Raw genomic sequence first — 19,170 nt, 5'->3', positions numbered from 1 at the left:
TAAGTCCAGAATAGCCTGTTCCCTCGTGGGCTCCATCACAAGCTGTTCCAAAAAGCCATCCTGTAAACATTCAATGAATTCCCTTTCTTTGGGTCCACTGGCAACATTATTTACCCAGTCCACCTGCATATTGAAGTCCCCCATGATCACTATGACCTTGCCTTTCTGACATGCCCTTTCTATTTCGTGGTGCAATTTGTGCCCCTGGTCCTGACCACTGTCAGGAGGCCTGTACATAACTCCCATTATGGTTTTTTTGCCTTTGTGGTTCCTCAACTCTACCCAGACAGACTCCACATCGTCTGACCCTATGTCGTTTAGTGCTATTGATTTAATTTCATTTCTAATTAACAAGGCAACCCCGCCCCCTCTACCCACCTCTCTGTCTTTTCGATAGGTTGTAAATCCCTGGATGTTTAACTGCCAGTCCTGCACCCCCTGCAACCACGTCTCTGTGATGCCTACCACATCATACCTGCCAGTCACAATCTGGGCCACAAGCTCATCTACCTTGTTCCGTACACTGCGGGCATTTAAATATAGCACCTTTAATTCCCTATTGACTGTCCCTTTTTGTTTTCTTAGTGTGGTGGACCTTGGTTTACTGAGCCTTTCCATACACTGTGTCATATTTTGTGAGATGGGGACTATCGTAACCTCTCCTGAGCTCTGTCTTTTCGTGATTTTTTGTAATCCTAAGCAGCTACGCTTCCCACTGATTCCTTCACCTCTTGGTTCCCTGACTTTCCCTTCCCCCCCAATCTCTAGTTTAAAGTCCTATTGACCACCCTATTTACTCTTTTTGCCAGAACACTGGTCCCAGCTCGGTTCAGGTGGAGACCATCCCAACGGTATAGGTCCCCCCTGTCCCAAAACTGATGCCAGTGTCCCATGAATAGGCCAGAACACAATTCTCAGAAGATCATCCCCACTGTTCAAATAATATTGAAATGTAGACAATGTTGTGCTGTAGAATCATATATATTTGGAAATGTGTTGCCAGTTCTGAATCTCTGAATGGTGGCATGGTCTTTAGCGCTGTTGCCTCACAGCCCCAGGGACCCAGGTTTGATCTTGACCCTGGGTGACCGTGTGGAGTTTGTATGTTCTCCCCGTGTATGTGTGGGTTTCCTCTGGATGCACCGGTTTCCTCCCACAGTCCAATGGTGCACAGGTTAGGTGGAGTTACTCGGTTAGGGCGTAGGCCTAGGTAGGGTGCTCCTTCAGAGGGTCGATGTAGATTCGATGGGCTGAATGGTCTCCTTCTGCACTGTAGGGATTCTATGATTCCATCTCAAAAGTACAGAAGCGAAATGTCCTTTATTCAGTGTGCTATTGGTATCCATGACGTCTGTGTATAATCTTGAAATAACATATAATCAGGTGTGGCAATTTGAGGCCTACCATCTACCTAATACACTCAGTGTATATCTATGGAATTAACGATTGTAACTATTACAATCCCAGCCCAGAAGCCAACAGTGGCTAAGATACTGGACCAAAACCTCAATATTTTAGTTTATTTGTAAGACTGTGGGAAGAGAATGATTTGCTCCAGGGGGATTGCATGAAGAAATAGGATTTTGGTATTTTTAAAACAAAACTTTATTATTACCACAATGTTAAACTTTGGTAATTTCACACCCAATAAGAACAGTTTACAATCACCCCTTAAACATTACTACTCACTTTTCCCATTTAACAACAAGAAAAAAAAACATACAGCTCTCAATCTATCTTACTGTGAGAGAATTGTGGACTCAGCATCAGGCAGATCAGAATTCAACTCCTCTCTCCAAAACTTTCTCCAAAAATACTGCCTCTCTAAAACCTTTCACCTTGCCTCTCTGCATTCCTTGTCTCCACCCAACAATGACCTCATTGTCCCAAACTAATAAATAAATTATCTCTGAAGGTTGCAACCTTTAACTCCCCGGGGATTTTCCCAGTCAAACCATCCTCCATTAGCCCAGACTAAAAAACACATTCCTTTGTCAATTTTGTCTTCTGGCTGCTAAGAGCACTCCGGCCCTGCAAAACAGGATCCTTTTTTTAAAAAATGACACTGCAGTCAAACATGCTCCAACACCAGACTTTTAACCCTTAAATTGCCCAATACTTTGAATCCGATATTTCCAAAGTCTTCCAGTCATCACATAGTCCATACATTTTGTATAAGATGCAGTAGGGCCCCAGAATGATACAAGTTAAAATAACTCCTTGATGAATGCACAATGTTCAGTACCATTCGAGACTCTTCAGATACTGAAGCAGTCCATGTCCAAATGCAGCATAACCTGGACTATATCCAGGCTTGGGCTGACAAATGGCAAGGAACATTCATGCCACACAAGTGCCAGGCAATGACCATCTCCAACAACAACGGATCTAACCATCGCCCCCATGCCATTCCATCATTGAATCCCCCACTTTCAACATCCTGGGGTTTACCATTGACCAGAAACTGAACTGAACCAGCCATATAAATACTGTGGCTGCCAGAGCAGGTCAAAGACTAAGAATCATATGGTGAGTAACTCACCTCCTGACTCCCAAAAAGCCTGTCCACCATCAGCAAGGCAAAAGCCAGGAGTAAGATGGAATACTCTCCACTTACCTGGATGAATGCAGCTCCAACAACACTCAAGAAGCTCGCCACCATTCAGGACAAAGCAGCCGGCTTGATTGCTAACCCTTCCATAAACATCAATCCCGTCACCACTAACACATAGTGGCAACTGTGTGTACCATCTATAAGATGTACGACAGGAACTCACCAAGGTTCCTCAGGCAGCATCTTCCAAATGCACGACCCCTACCATGTAAAAGGACAAGAGCAGCGGATACCTGGGAACATCACCATCTTGAAGTTCCCCTCCAAGTCACTGACCATCCTGACTTCACTGTGGCTGGGTCAAAATCCTGGAATTCCCTCCAGAACAGCATTCTAGGTGTACCAACACCTCAGGCACTGTACCGGTACAAGATGGCAGCTCACCACCACCTTATAAATTGCAACTAGCAATGGGCAATAGATGCTGGCCTAGCCAGTGACACTGACATCTTGTAAATGTATTAAAGAAAACAAATTGGCCACAGTGTTTGATCAGAAAAGGTGGCCGCCTTAAGAAAATACAAATTCTAGTCCTGGGGCGCGAATCTCTGATGCCGCGCGGCATCGGGAAAGCCGTCCTGAACTCGGCCGAGTTCCACGATGGCGTCGGAGGCCGCTCCTCGCCCCCTATTCCCCCCCCCCCCCCCGGGACGCTAGGAACGGCGTTTCGAGAAACTCTGCCGCCGGGCCTTAACGCTTGCGTCAAAGCGGCGCGCCGAGAATGACGCGACGGCGGCGCCTAAGTGACGTCAGCCACGCATGCGCAGGTTGGCCGGCTCCAACCCGTGCATGCGCGGTTGCCGTCTTCCCCTCTGCTGCCCCGCAAGACGTGCCGGCTTGATCTTGCGGGGCGGCAGAGGGGAAAGAGTGCATCTCTTGGAGACGCCGGCCCGACAATCGGTGGGCACCGATCGCGGGCCAGTCCCCTCCCGAGCACGGCCGTGGTGCTCACTCCCCTCTCCGTCCCCCACAGGCCCCAATCTTACCTTTCGCACTACGTTCACGCCGGCAGCAACCAGGTGTGGTTGCCGCCGGCATGAACAGGTTGGGAATGTCAGGCCGCTCAGCCCATCCGGCAATTCCACGACACGCCATTTTGGGGGGGGGGGGGGGTTGGAGAATCGCGGGGGGTGCCGGGGCGGCGTGTCGTGATTCGCCCGGTCCTCCCGCGATTCTCCCACCCAGCAGTGGGAGCGGAAAATCGCGCCCCTGGTCTCTTCCTCCAAGAGAAGCACTTTAATTTTGTTGCTGTTACTCCCTTTTTTCAAAGATTTCAATGTCCAATTCTGCCAACGGGGTCTTCCAAATATTTCCCGTTCTAGTCGCCAAGTTACATACATATCTAACAGCAGGAACAAATGCAGTAAATGTATCCCTGACATAAAATATGGTCGTGTACTGAGCTGCTGTAGCATAGAATGGTAGAGCGTCATCTACCGGTGAACTCCACCTACTCGGGAGACTGCGAGTGAGGTGGCACCCATTCCCTGAGAGACGGAGGGAGGGGAACTTTGACATTCATTGTTGCGCGAAAATGGTCTCAACAGGTGCCCAAGAACAAGTTTACCACCATTGGAGAAAGGGTAGGGAGACTATTGGGGACCTGAAGAAATTATTAGAATGTTGAGCTACAGTAATTGAACATTTTTATCTGACATTTTGTTTGTATAATTTGTGAAGATCAAAAATTATTCAACATTTAATAATATGGGGATCCAGAGTTTTCATTTTTGTGTTACTGTATGAAATAGTACCTGCTGAAACTATGCAGCTATATGGTTCCTACCCTGCTGTTTCAGGTAATAAACAATTCAATGTAGGAAACATTTGTTGAAAAAAATTAAACCACGTTGAAAGCCCAACGTGACAAAATGAAAACATTAGGCAAATTATGATTAGCTGGGTTTAAATAGCCCAAATATTTTGAGAGGTAGGAAGGACTGAGTGATTGAGAAGTATTAAAGATTTGAAGTCTTGGGAAAGGATGGGCGCGAGTCTCCCATCGGGTGGCTAAGTGCCGACGCCGGCGTAAAAACGGGAGTGTTTTACTCCGGCGTTGGCGCCCGTTCCGAGACCTGATTCTCCGGGCTAAAGTGGGGTAGCATGGCGCTGGAGCCCCCCCCCCCCCTTCTGCTGACGATTAATTTTCCGCGAAGAAGTCGACGAGCGGTTGCCACCTACGGGCGAACCCTAACAGTAACCCCCCCCCCCCCCAAAGTGAACTTGATTTTCTCCAAACCGAGAAAGCTAGCCATGTCCGATAGCCAGATCTCTGACTTTGGGGGCTTTGAGTCCCTCCATGCTAATAGTATCCGTCTCCGGGCTACCAGGGAAGCAAAGGCCAGAACGTCGGCCTCTTTCTCCTCCTGGATTCCGGGGCTTCCGACACCCCAAAAATCGCCACCTCTGGACTCTGTACCACCCTTGTTTTTAACATCGTGGACATGACATCTGCAAACCCCTGCCAAAATCCCCTGAGCTTCGGACATGTCCAGAACGTTTGGACATGGTTCGCCGGTCCTCCCGCACATTTTGCACAGCTGTCTTCCACCCCAAAGAATCTGCTCATCCAGGCCACTGTCACGTGAGCCCGATGAATGACCTTGAATTGTATCAGGCTGAGCCTGGCACATGTTGCAGACGCGTTGACTCTACTCAACGCGTCTGCCCATAGACCATCCTCTATCTTTCCTCCCAGCTCCTCCTCCCACTTGTGCTTTAGCTCCTCGGACTGCGTCTCCTCAGACCCCATAAGTTCCTTGTAAATGTCAGAAACGCTCCCTTCTCCTACCCATCCTCTGGAAACTACCCTGTCCTGAATCCCCCTGAGTGGTAGGAGCGGGAAGGTTGACACCTGTTTACGTAGGAGGTCCCGCACCTCCAGATACCTGAATTCGTCTCCCCTCGCCAACCTAAACTTCTCCTCCAGCCCCCTCATACTCTAAAAGTTCCCCTCTATAAACATATCCCCCATCCTCTCAATCCCTGCTCTCCGCCATATCCGGAACCCCCCATCCATACTATCCGGGGCAAACCGATGATTATTACAGATTGGGGACCAGACCGATGCTCCCACATGTCTCCTTCATTGCCCCTAGACTCTCAGGGCCGCCACCACCATCGTGCTAGTGGAGTATCATGCCGGCAGGAATGGCAGAGGCGCAGTTACCAATGCCCCCAGACTGGTGCCCTTGCATGAAGCCGCCTCCATTCATTCCCATGCCGACCCCTCCCCCACCACCCACTTTCTGATCATGGCTATATTCGCCTCCCAGTAATAGTTACTAAAATTTGGCAGCGCCAGTCCGCCCTCTCCCTGACTCCGCTCAAGCATTACCTTCCTTACTCGTGGGGTCTTGCCTGCCCAAAGCCAGTGATCACTTTGTTGATCCGTTTAAAAAAGGACCACGGAATAAAGATGGGGAGACACTGAAATACAAACAGGAATCTCGGGAGGATCGTAATCTTCACCATCTGCACCCTCCCAGCCAGTGACAATGGAAGCGCATCCCATCTCCGAAAATCATCCTTCATTTGGTCTACTAGTCGGGCCAGATTTAATTTATGCAGCCAGTCCCATTCCCGCGCCACTTTATGCATGTGTGAGTAGAAGGAGAACTCCATCACCCTCGGCTGCCCAAATCTTCACGGATCCACCCCCCCTACCCCCTCCCCCATCTGCTCCATGAAGCCTTTTAGTTCCTTTGCCATTGCTGGCACCCTGCCCATGTCCAAGCCAGGGTCAATAACTGTGTTGAAGTCCCCTCCCATGACCAACCTGTGTGAGTCCAGGTCTGGTATCTTCCCAAGCATTCTCTTTATAAACTCCACATCATCCCAATTTGGCACATACACATTTACTAATACCACCTGCACCCCCTCCAGTTTCCCACTGACCATAATGTACTGACCTCCCACATCCGAGACTATTCTAACCGCCTCAAACACCACCCGTTTATTGATCAGGATCGCGACTCCTCTAGTCTTTGAGTCTAGTCCCAAGTGAAAGACCTGACTGACCCAGCCTTTCCTCAATCTAATCTGGTCAGTTACTCTAAGGTGCGCCTCCTGCAACATTACCACGTCCGCCTTCAGTCCCTGAAGATGCGTGAACACACGTGCCCTCTTGACCGGCCCATTTAGCCCTCGAACATTCCAGGTGATCAGCCTAGTTGGGGGGCTCATTGCCCCGCCGCCGATCAGCCATGCCCATTGTCGGGTCTGCCTCCATCCCATGCTCTGCGCCTCCACTAGTCCGCCCCAGGCAGTCTCCGTCCGCAACCTCCTCTCTGTCCCTGAGCCCAATTCCCTCCCTCGTCAGCAGAACATTTACCCCCCCCCCCCCCCCCCCCCCCCCCCCCCACCTCCCCGGTGACCCCAGTAACAACATTCTGTAACCCAACCCTGTTAATAAACCAAATATATTCACACCGCCACTGCGCTTCGGTGAGCTAGCCCGCCCAGCTAGCTTGGTGGCCCCCATCCCTGGCGCCAGATAGTCTCCCACCTATTGTTCCCCTCCTCACCCCGCTTATGCAAACGTACTCCAACATCAAACAATCCCCACACGATTGACCGACAGAAAAACACCAAGATCTAAACAAGCACACCTCCATCCCCCAACAGTACAAATGAAAACCTAAACTCTCTCAGCTCTACCGCTGGTCCCAAATCAATGCAAAAGGCATTACACACAGATTTCACAAAACAAAAAACGCGAAACTTTTTTTCAAAAAGAACAGAAAAACAAAGTTCAAAAGTTCTCAGTCCACCACCAGTCCTTTCCTTTTCGCGAAGTCCAGCGTGTCCTCAGGCGACTCAAAATAAAAGCCACCTCCACACTCGGGTCTTGAAAAACCCGCAGGATACTGTTGTCCCACTTACAGGGTGGGGGGGTTGGGGGGGGGGGGGGGTGGTCTCCCATTCCCGGCTTCGTCACGAGTGCTCTGTGAGCCCTATCCACCTCCAAGGGCCAGGAAAATGCCCCATCCCCCAGCAGCTTCTCAAACATGTCTGCAATGTATGCCCCAGCGTCCGCTCTTTCGGACCCCTCTGGGAGCCCAACGATTCTCAAGTTCTCCCAGCGGGACCTACTCTCTAGGTTCTCCACCTTCTCCAGGAGCTTCTTCTGCTGGTCTGTCAGCATCCCCACCTCCAACTCCACCGCAGTTTGATGTCTGTCCTGCTCTGCCAGCGTCTTCTCTACCTTCTGGATCGCCCGATCTTGGGCGTCCAATCTAAGCTCCAGCCGCTCAATTGACTCTTTTATCGGGTCCAAGCAGTCCCGTTTCTGCTTAGCAAAGCCTTCCTGAATAACTTGCATCAGCTGCTCCGTTGACCACTGGGTCGACAAACCAGAGGTCCAGTCCTCCGCCATGCTGTCTCCTGCTGCAGCTTCAGCCCAAGCCTTCTCTGTTTCTGCCTTCACGAGCACTTTTAGTTCTTCTCTCCATGCAACGATGTGGGAATTCAGTACACAATTGCCTCTGTCATCAATTTTACAATTCAAGTCCCGTAGAAAATCGGGGGAAAAGGTCCAAAAGTCCGACCAGAGCGGGAGCCACCAAATGTGCGACTTGCGCCTTCATAGCCGCCACCGGAAGTCCTATCTTGCTGTTTTTAATGTGTGTTTCTTTCTCAGAACCACACTCTCTGTTACAACGACTGCAAATTTGTATATCGCAAAGAACATAGGACTTGGCAGTATAACTTCAGCCTTCTCAGCAACTCCACTTCAATTACAAGTGGTCCTCGTTTCACTCCAAAAGGAGTCCGATACTTCCACCATTTCAATATTGGCCTCTGTGGAAATCAGGTAGGGATGAAAACCCCTTGAGACCAATAATGATTCGACTTCCTCATTGATCCAAAACAAGTGGTCAGCATGGTGGTTAGCATAAATGCTTCACAGCTCCAGGGTCCCAGGTTCGATTCCCGGCTGGGTCACTGTCTGTGTGGAGTCTGCACGTCCTCCCCGTGTGTGCGTGGGTTTCCTCCGGGTGCTCCGGTTTCCTCCCACAGTCCAAAGATGTGCGGGTTAGGTGGATTGGCTATGCTAAATTGCCCTTAGTGTCCTAAAAAATAAGGGGGGGGGGTTGTTGGGTTACTGGCATAGGGTGGATACGTTGACTTGAGTAGGGTGATCATTGCTCGGCACAACATCGAGGGCCGAAGGGCCTGTTCTGTGCTGTACTGCTCTATGTTCTATGTTCTAAGTAACCGCATTCATCAACTAAATATTTGCACTGTTTTCCACAAGGGACGGAAATTGGCCTCCTGTGTGGACAATGTCACTGCCGAAAGTGTCATTGACCGTGATGGAGGCTTTGCCAGAGCTGTCACGTCTTATATCTGCCAGTCTACACTCGTACCGTCAGATGTAACAGGATTCAATTCTATTATGTCATCCCATCCAATCAATTTAGCGGATCATTTGATAGGTGAGTGTTTTATAAAAGGCTGCATTATATGTTAATAGGATCATAATGCTTTTGAAAATTATGCAGAACAGTGTAGTGGACTACTGTCTGTTGAATTACAGATAAAATGAAAAGGTAACAATGAGCTGTCGCTATGTCCCGATGTTAAGAGAATAAGAATGAAAGCTTTGCTGTTTAAACTGGATAAGCATGATTTTATTTGGCAGGTTAGAATTTCAATCTATTTTATTCTGATCTACCGCAGAAATCATCATGTTTTTGCACATTGTCCTCTATAAGAGATAAAAGTGTAAAATTAGTATGTTGAAACTCAAATGTGTGCTAATGTATGGATATGCAATGTCTATGTCCATTATCTTAACAGAACCATTAACTCATATTTGTTTTAGTTAAGTGTCTTTTATCTTGAAATGCATACGCTCTTTAAATCTCTATTCAAATACCATAAACATTGAAATATATGTTTAAATGTGCATCAGATCTTCTGACACCTTGTAATTTTTGTTATTATCCTGTCATGAGCCAACACTCTGATTATGACAGTTTAAATAGCCTAAGTATTTAATGGAAAACATATTGTCGACCTCCTAACACACCTCACGCAACCACTGCAAAGTTGCACAACTGTTCATGAAGAAAGTTGCCCTAATTTTCCTGTTCTATTGATCGACGTATTTATAAAACAAATATGGGGCTGGATTCTCCGTCGGCGGGATCCTATGTTTTGCCGGCAGTGAACTCACGCCAGCGGCTGTCCCGGCGACGTGAAGGTACCCACAATGGGAAACCCCATTGGCCGGCTGCTGGGACGGAGAATCCCGCTGCCTTTGGGGGTACCAGAAAGCGGGTGCGGCGGGATGGAGAATCCCACCCATGAACTTTAATTTAGGAGTAGTACTTCTATTAAAATAATAATTTTTAGTTTTTTTTTTAATACAGGAAAATTCAATGTTAAAATGAATCAGGGGGCATCTTTGCAGTAAGGGCCTCATGTCATGAATGTTCCCAGGATTTGGCCCAGATAACTCAGACTTAGATTTATCTTAAAATAATACAGATCTTTTTCTCTCGTATTGATGACAAATTAATCCCACTCAGGCTTCAGTATCTGGTCTGAAAGTGAACATTTTGAAGACAATTTAATTTATAATTTCAGGCGTGACCACTCAAAAGACACTGGATAATATCACTGCTGACCCTGACCTATTCCCGATTGAAACAGACAGGACACTGCCTGATATAATCTTCTTTTACAGGTAAATGATTTATGCTTGCTTACTCAAAGAATTGTTAAATTCTCAAGTTTCACAGAAATAATGGCGGTGAAATTGGACATTTTGCACTTATTTTCTGGAGATGATGAGTGTAAAATAGTTCAATTTTGCAACCAATCTCCCATGTCTGAATGTGTCACTGTACCTGTTGGTCAGGCATTGCTGAGGCATTCCTGGCAGTCACCTCGAGCAAGTATCAGGACCGTTGAATTTGTGAATGAGGACCCTGCTTTCGGACCCAAAACGGAAGTCATTTTTGCCGTAATGCAGCAAGCATTGAGCCTGTGTATTCAGAATTACCTGATCGATATGCGACCTATACCGATAGTTCTTAAAGAGGCCATTGGAGGCTGTCACCATAAAAGTAAGTTTCAAGAAAAAAGTTACTTTAATGTGGAGCCAGGAAAATCAATGTCCTGGGCCCGACTATGCCCAGCTGCTTCACCAATGATCTTCCTTCCATCATTAGGTCAGAAGTGAGGATGTTCACTGATGATTACGCCATGTTCAGCAGCATTCAAGGTTACTGAGATACTGAAGCAATCCATGTCCAAATACAAGATCTGGACAATATCCAGGCTTGTGTTGACAAGTGGTAATTCATACCAGGCAAGTGCCAGGCAATAACCAAGCCCAACAAGAGAGAATTCACCCTTTGATATTCAATCTTCTTCTCCTTCTTCTTGGACACCCCCTCAGCATCAAGAATGACTTGCTTCCACTCTGGGAAAGTGAGTTCTCCGTTAGCTGAATAATCCGATTCTGGATCTGCAGACTCTGCCGCATGTTTGGCCGGTGGTGTTTGATGAGGTGGGTGGGACGCTCGGGATTCTGAGCTCACCTTCCTCTGTTTTCACTTGGTCTCTGCGTGCTCCGGCCTACGACGCCCAAAGTGATTGGCACCTTTGTGGATTCTTTTTCTCCAGCTTGTCTGTTCTAAGGCAAGCGATTCCCACGTGTCAGCGGGTATGTTGCATTTACTTGTGTGTGTGTGGACAGCACCTGGACTGCAGCGGTTCAAGGCAGCAGTTCACAAACACCTTTTTAAACAATAATTTAGAGTACCCAATTATTGTTTTCCAAATAAGGGGCAATTTAGTGTAGTCAATTCACTGACCCTGCACATCTTTTGGGTTGTGGGGGTGACACCCACACAAACATGGGGAGAATGAGTAAACTTCACATGGACAGTGACCCAGGGCTGAGATTGAACCTGGGTCCTCGGCGCCGTAAGGCAGCACTGCGCCAACGTGCTGCCCCCCACCATCACCTTCAAGGGCAATTAGGAATAGGCAATGAATGCTGTCCTAACCAGCAAAGCCCACACCCCTTGAATTTTTTTTTAAAATGCTGGATAAGTACATGAGGGAGAAAAGAAGGTTTTAAGGTCAGATGAATAGGGGGGAGAGAAAACATCAACATGGACCCTTTGGGTTAAACAGCCTCCTTCTGCGCTGTACATTCTATATAATTCTATATAAAATTGCTCTGTTTATATCTGTACGTTATCTACATGCACAAATACAGTACATATACATACCACACGCATAATACATACACACATTTATCTTATTTCCTCCTCACATTCTTCTGCTTTTGATCTTAAATTTGTGCCCTTTAATTACCAGCGCACCAAGCAATGCTGTTTTGTTCTCCACAGTGTTAGTAATTCTACTACAACTCTGTCTGCTATTGTCTTTAGGTTTTGGAACAGAACACTTTATACACTGATCACCCTTGGTTTTCTGTTCATTTCCCATCTATATCAATTCTTTCCACTGTGGCTGTGTACACATCTGAATATGTAGTTACATTGTATATATTGTGTAGCCCTATTATGTATTCTCATGTACTTTCTTGAATTCTGTTCAATTCCCTTTCTTCCAATGTACTGAATGATCTGTTGAGCTGCTTGCAGAAAAATATTTTTCACTGTACCTCGGTACACGTGACAATAAACAAATCCAATCCATCCAATCCAATGTTGCAGCACTTAATGCATTCTATAAGCTCTCTGCCAACTTCTATTCTAACTATTACCTCAGTGCTGCCACTGGTTCCCTTTACATTTTCAAATGACTGCTCAATTTAAGCTCATCATTAACATGTTGCAGAACAGACTTAATCTGATGAGACTTTTGGCTATATTATGCAGGTCTACTGAATCAACACAGACGTGTAAAAATGGGAGAGCATCCACAGTAAGATTGAGATGCAGTACTGCACACGTCAGCTCAGGAGTCATTTCAGTGCCAAGGTAATATCTCTGATTCTTAAAATGACGTTTTTAAGGTCGTTGCAACCCCAAAACCAAACAGTTTATTACAGTACAGTACACATTTATAAAAATGTACCTCCCGATCAAATTGAATGTAAAACAACAGCAATAAGGCAGCAGTTCTCGGCTGTCCAGGTACTGATGTGTGAAAAGGGAATTTTATTCATGAGGAACCATTCATATGTAAAAACAGTATACCATTTACTGCTTTGTATCATAGCAACTAAAGCGCTTGCTTCAAATCACAATGAAACAGGGTTCGTACTCAGGTGGTGGATGATGATCTGTCAGCCAACAGTATTAATGATGAATTTGTGTGAATGCTCAGTCAGATGAGATGTTATGTCTTTGGGGATTGGGGGGGGGGGGGGGGGGGGGGGGGCGGGGGGCTGTTACTTCACCATTGTCACTTTCTTGACTGGCAACAGGAACAAAACATTGAACAGGGAATAGGGAATTTGAAATATCTACTTAATTTATTTTGAAGATCGTGTTCATGGGTGTCACATTTGTATAATTAATGCACTGAAAATAATAAGATACAGCTACTGTCAAGGCCTCAGCCAGTACTACCTTTCCCCTTTTCTGTAGAGTGATATGCTTCTGTTTCAATTCATAGATATGTAAAATGTCCTGCAGTATGTCATAGACATTGTAAATTCAAACAGGATTAGACAGGGTGGACTCACAACAATGTTCCTGATGGTAGGGGAGTCCACAACTAGAGGTCATAGTTTGAGGATAAGGGATAAACCTTTTTAGGACTGAGGCAAGATTAAATTTCTTCACCCAGAGAATGGCGACTCTGTGAAATTCACAACCACAGCAAGTAGTTGAGGCAAAAACGTGTAATTTCAAGAAGGTTTTGGATTTAACTCTTGTGGCTAAATAATAACCTTTATTAGCGTCACAAGTAGGCTTACATTAACACTGCAATGACGTTACTATGATGATCCCCGAGTCACCACACTCTGCTGCCTGTTCGCGTACACTGAGGGAGAATTCAGAATGTCAGATATGGGGTGAACGTGCAGCCTCTGCACAGACAGTGACCCAATCCGGGAATTGAACCGGGTTCCCGGCACGGTGAAGCAACAGTGCTAACCACAGAGCTATTATGGGTAGGCAGGATCAGGTATTGGACTTGATGATCAGCCATAATCATAATGAATGGTGGAGCAGATTCAAAGGGCTGAATGGCCTCCACCTGCTTCTATTTACTATGTATAACCTATGAGCACAACAATAAAACAAACAGTTTGGCAGCTTGAGACAGTGAGAGGCTTCAGTTAAAGTGACCTCTAGTGGTAACTTCAGAACAGAACAAGACTTTTAAACAGTCCTGTTACAATTGACCCAGGATTGCTAAATGGGAGACATCTAGGTTCTCAAATGCGTCAACTTCAAAGAACAAAAAGACAGAGGAAAAAATACTGATTTGCTTAAATAAATTGAGCTTTATTGATTTGTTTTAGGAGTCATATCTAAGTGAAAATAGGAAGAAGTCTTAATTCTTACTGTGCTCACCCCAGTCCAACGCCAGCATCTCCACATTATGTGAAAATAGGCCAATCTGAGAGACAGGTGGTACATTGGATGACTATTTGCAAATCCAGTTTATACTCGCATGTCAGGGTGAAAAATCTACTCCAATTATTCCAAATGATTGTGTGATACAACTCCGGAGCCAACCCAGGTGAAGGATAGAATTGGAGTCAAGTCTTTCATAGAATTACAAGCTCTTTTTTTCAATAGATGCACATTTTTTTTTTTATAGAACAGTACAGCACAGAACAGGCTCTTCGGCCCTCGATGTTGTGCCGAGCAATGATCACCCTACTTAAACCCACGTAACCCGTATACCCGTAACCCAACAATCCCCCCATTAACCTTACACTACGGGCAATTTAGCATGGCCAATCCACCTAACCCGCACATCTTTGGACTGTGGGAGGAAACCGGAGCACCCGGAGGAAACCCACGCACACACGGGGAGGACGTGCAGACTCCACACAGACAGTGACCCAGCCGGGAATCGAACCTGGGACCCTGGAGCTGTGAAGCATTGATGCTAACCACCATGCTACCGTGAGGCCCCACGTGAGGCCCCACATTGTGTACTTCCAATCCAGCAGACACAACTTTAGCCTGCATCTATATTTATAAGAACAGGTGAATCCCCATTTAATGTCCACCTCCCGAATGTAATTATACTCCCAATTAATACATAGGTAACAAAGTGTTGTCAGCCAAACCATCTTCAGGTGCTTCATCAATGATCTTCTTTCCATTGTAAGGTCAGAAGTGGGGCAGCACGGTGGCGCAGTGGGTTAGCCCTGCTGCCTCATGGCGCCGAGGTCCCAGGTTCCATCCCGGCTCTGGGTCACTGTCTATGTGGAGTTTGCACATTCTCCCCGTGTTTGCGTGGGTTTCGTCCACAAATTACAGGTAATGGCCATCTCCAACAAGAGAGAATCTAACCATTTTCCCTTGTCATTCAATGGCATTATAATCGCAGAATCCCCCACTATAAATAACCATTGACCAGAAACTGAAATGGACTAGCCATATAAATCTTGTGGCTACAAGAGCAGATCAAAGGCTAGGAAGCATATGGTGAATAACTTACCTCCTGACTTCCCAAAACCGGTCCACCATCAACAAGGCACAAGTCAGGAGTGTGAATGGAATATTCCCCACTTGCCTGGATGAGTGCAGGCCCAACAACACTCAAGAAGCTCGACACATTCCAGGACAAAGCAGCCCACTTGATTGCTCCCACTTCCACAAACATTCACTCCCTCCAACTAACAATGGCAGCCATCTACAAGATGCGTTGCAGGAACTCCAAAGCTCCTTAGGCAGCACCTTCCAAACACACGACCACTGCCATCTAGAAGGACCAGAGCAGAAAACACATGGGAACACCTCCACCTCGAAGTTCCCCTCCAACTCACTTGCCACCCTGATTTGAAATTATCTTGGTGTTCCTTCTCTGTCACTAGGTCAAAATCCTGGAACTTGCCACTAACAGCACCTACACCACAGAAACTGCAGCAATTTAAGAAGGCAGTTTACCACCACCTTCTCATGGCAATTAGGGATGGCAATATATGCTGGCCTAGCCAGCAACGCCCACATCCCATAAATTAATTTTAAAAAGCTCTGGTGTTGCCAAATAAGCTAGCTTTCTTGTGGTTGAAAATTATCACAGTTCACCTTGTATCAAATATTTTTCTTAATGTTTACTCAAACAATTTTATCATGTTGACAGGAAATGCCAGGAAGGAACATGTGACGGGTGTACCTTTCACTTCCTGTGGGAAACAGCAGAGGCCTGTCCTCTTTGTTCAAAGAGTGATTACCACACGATAGTGGGAGCGTGTATTAATGGAATTCAGGTAACAAAGTGGAATCGTACCGTCATTGTGGATGAGATGAAATGTCAATTGCTAACCAGTAAACATTAAATTCTCACAGAAACATAGAATGCATATAGTGCAGAAGGAGGCCATTGGGCCCATCAAGTCTGCACCGACCCTCTGAAAGAGCACCCTACCCAAGCACATTCCCCATCCTATCCCCACAATCCTACCTAACTTGCACATCCCGGACACTAAGGGGCAATTTCTTTTTTCAAACGTTGGACTGTGGGAGGAAACCGGAGCAGCTGGAAGAAACCCACACAGACACAGGGAGAATGTATAAACTCCACACAGATAGTCACCTAAGACTGGAATCAAACGCTGTCACAGTGAGGCAGCAGTGCTACCTACTATACCATCATGTTGCCACAAAGCACGGTAGACTTTCTGATTGGTGATGTCCAGTTAATAGGCATCATGAGATCCATTTTACAATCTGTACTCATATATAGCTCCCATGAAATGTTCTGTTTTAGGTTTAGTTCAGGAAGAATCCATCCATTTGCAGTTCATTATATTTAGGCTGCCTCAATTTTGAGCATTCAGCCATCCATCTCCCACCTGTCATATAAAATTAGCACCAAGATTGGTGCTGTTTATGAAAATACATTTGAAGAACGTTTGCTAAAAATTGTGGCAACATTTTCGAATGATTTGTGCTTTTTCATTTTCGAATGATTTGTAGGCAGCAGGGTAGCACAAGTGGATAGTACTGTGGCTTCACAGCGCCTGGGTCCCATGTTCGATTCCCCTCTGGGCCACTGTCTGTGAGGACCCTGCACGTTCTCCCCGTGTCTGCGTGGGTTTCCTCCGGGTGCTCAGGTTTCCTCCCACAGTCCAAAGACATGCAGCTTAGGTGGATTGGCCATGCTAAATTGCCCTTAGTGTCCAAAAAAGGTTAGGAGGGGTTATTGGGTTACGGGGATAGGGTGGAAATGAGGGCTTAATGTGGGTCGGTGCAGACTCGATGGGCTGAATGGCCTCCTTCTGCACTGTATGTTCGGTGTTCCCTGGATTTTCAATTGGTGTTGCCAGGAGATTTTGTACCTGGGTGTTTGTTAGTGCCATATTATTGCTGTGCCCATGATCATGGGAGGGGCACTTAGGGTTTTCAAAGGTAGAGAGCATTCAAATCTTGCAGCAGGTAGTATATGTCCACCCTTGTGCCTATTTGAAACTAGCTACACTGGCTCTTTGTTAGGAGATAGTCAAATGCAGAGCAGTTCCACCTTCACTGTAATAATGAGTGACGTGGGGCAGGATTCTCCGTTTGGGAGACTAAGGGCGCAATCATCCGGCCATGCTCATCTTCCAGTCAGGCACGCTACAGCCTTTCGGTCTCAACATCGAATCCAAAAACTTCAGATGATTAGCTCTACCTCACATCAACCTATTTGTTTTCATCCCATTTCATTTTAACTGTCTTTTACCATTTCTTTCTTTCTTGTCTTTCTTTATATATATTTTACCCCTCCCCCCATCTTATCCACCTTTCCTTACCCTTTTCCCCCCTTTGCTTCCCCTCCCCCCCCCCACATCTACATCTGTAAAATATATATAAAGAAAGACAAGAAAGAAAGAAATGGTAAAAGACAGTTAAAATGAAATGGGATGAAAACAAATAGGTTTACATCTACATCTGTCACAGTTTACCCTCTGATATTAGGTTCTCTGCTGTTTGGCCTCTCACACCTTTGTTCTCTCTGGGGACTGCCATTAACACTCTTTCCCTGTGGTTTCTGTGGTTATTAGCACCCCCTTTCCCTGGGTTTCTGTGGCTATGACTCATCTTCAATCTCACTCCACATATAAATATTTCCCACTTTCTCTGTCTTAGAGCTTTGTCAAAGGGTCATCTGGACTCAAAACGTTTGCTCTTTTCTCTCCCTACAGATGCTGCCAGACTTGCTGAGATTTTCCAGCATTTTCTCTCTGGTTCCCCATCTCCAGCTGCTTGCCAATGCATTGATTGTGTCAACTGTGCCAGTTCAGGAGTTGGGAATCATTTGTTTGCCAATAATTCTACTCTCCCTGACCCTAACCTCCAGTTGACTCTGACTGTTTGCAACCTCAGTTTCTTCAACATTGAATGTTGGGATTCCTATTAGAATACATATAAATGTAATTATCAGGCAGTGAGATTGTCCATTCACATCGGCTTGAGGGTGCGCCGATGTGAATCACAACAGGTCTCCCCAGGTGTACCTGGCGAACAGAACCCGCCAGAGGAGCTGGGATGAGTGCTTGGCTGAGGGAGGAGAGGATCGTGCCCAGACACTGCCTCCATGCAGTGCCAGGGGACAGTTCATGGGGGTTTTCTGTGGGCGGGGGATGGGTGTTCCATCAATAACAGTCCACCCTGCCAGCGTGACATTGTGGGACATGCCCTTTAGTAATGACGGAGAGTCCACAGCGAGTGAATTCAAGAACTTTATTTTTTACAAATGGCATTTAGAATGCCCGGTAGACCCCTACTGGGCTACTCTTTCTGGGGTCGATGCCTTACTGGTTGACCTTTTATACATTAGTTAATAGAGATCGCCGCCCCTAGCGGGGAAGCTCATACTCCACAAGGACCATGGGGGAGACGATCATTCCCACCCAGTAGGTCCTGTGCAGGATATTACACACCACTTGGATCCATGCTCCCCGCAATACAGCGGAGAAGACGCTGTTGGGGTCGGCAATTTCCACAGCGATTTTCCAGCCTGTTGCCAGAGTATGCAAAACAAAAAGTGAAAATTACGCCCATTAAATCCTGTTCAACCATCATATCTGATTTTTAGGATCTACGTTCACTTGAAGTCAACCAATAACAAAAATTTGAAGTTCTCACCTTCGGGTTTAAATCCTTTCACAGCCTCACCAGTGCCTGTCGCCCACCAACTGAACTCTCCATTCATCAAAATTTCGCTTTCTGCGCATTCCTTTTGTTTTTATAAATTTAGAATACCCAATTATTATTTTTTTCAAATTAAGGAGCAATTTAGCATGGCCAATCCACCTAACCGGCACATCTTTGGGTTGTGGAGGTGAAACCCACGCAGGCATGGGGAGAATGTGCAAACTCCACACGGATAGTGACCCAGGGCCGGGATTCGAACCCGGGTCCTCAGCGCCACAGTCCCAGTGCTATCCA

General features: G+C 46.4%; 1 protein-coding gene across 2 annotated transcripts in view; it reads left to right on the top strand.

The window, feature by feature from the left end:
* Positions 1 to 19,170, top strand: part of elapor1 (endosome-lysosome associated apoptosis and autophagy regulator 1) — a 171,475-nt gene that overhangs the window by 121,970 nt on the left and 30,335 nt on the right. For both annotated transcript variants that reach the window (XM_038820162.1, XM_038820163.1), the window contains exons 15-19: positions 8,256 to 8,429; positions 8,874 to 9,054; positions 10,211 to 10,310; positions 12,484 to 12,585; positions 15,881 to 16,007. In XM_038820162.1, coding sequence (XP_038676090.1) covers positions 8,256 to 8,429; positions 8,874 to 9,054; positions 10,211 to 10,310; positions 12,484 to 12,585; positions 15,881 to 16,007 — 684 coding nt within the window. The remainder of the gene's footprint in view (positions 1 to 8,255; positions 8,430 to 8,873; positions 9,055 to 10,210; positions 10,311 to 12,483; positions 12,586 to 15,880; positions 16,008 to 19,170) is intronic.

Source organism: Scyliorhinus canicula, chromosome 15 (genome assembly GCF_902713615.1).
Source record: "Scyliorhinus canicula chromosome 15, sScyCan1.1, whole genome shotgun sequence".
Lineage (NCBI taxonomy): Eukaryota > Metazoa > Chordata > Chondrichthyes > Carcharhiniformes > Scyliorhinidae > Scyliorhinus > Scyliorhinus canicula.
Note: the sequence above shows the minus strand (reverse complement) of the source record. Positions and strands in the feature narration are given on the sequence as shown.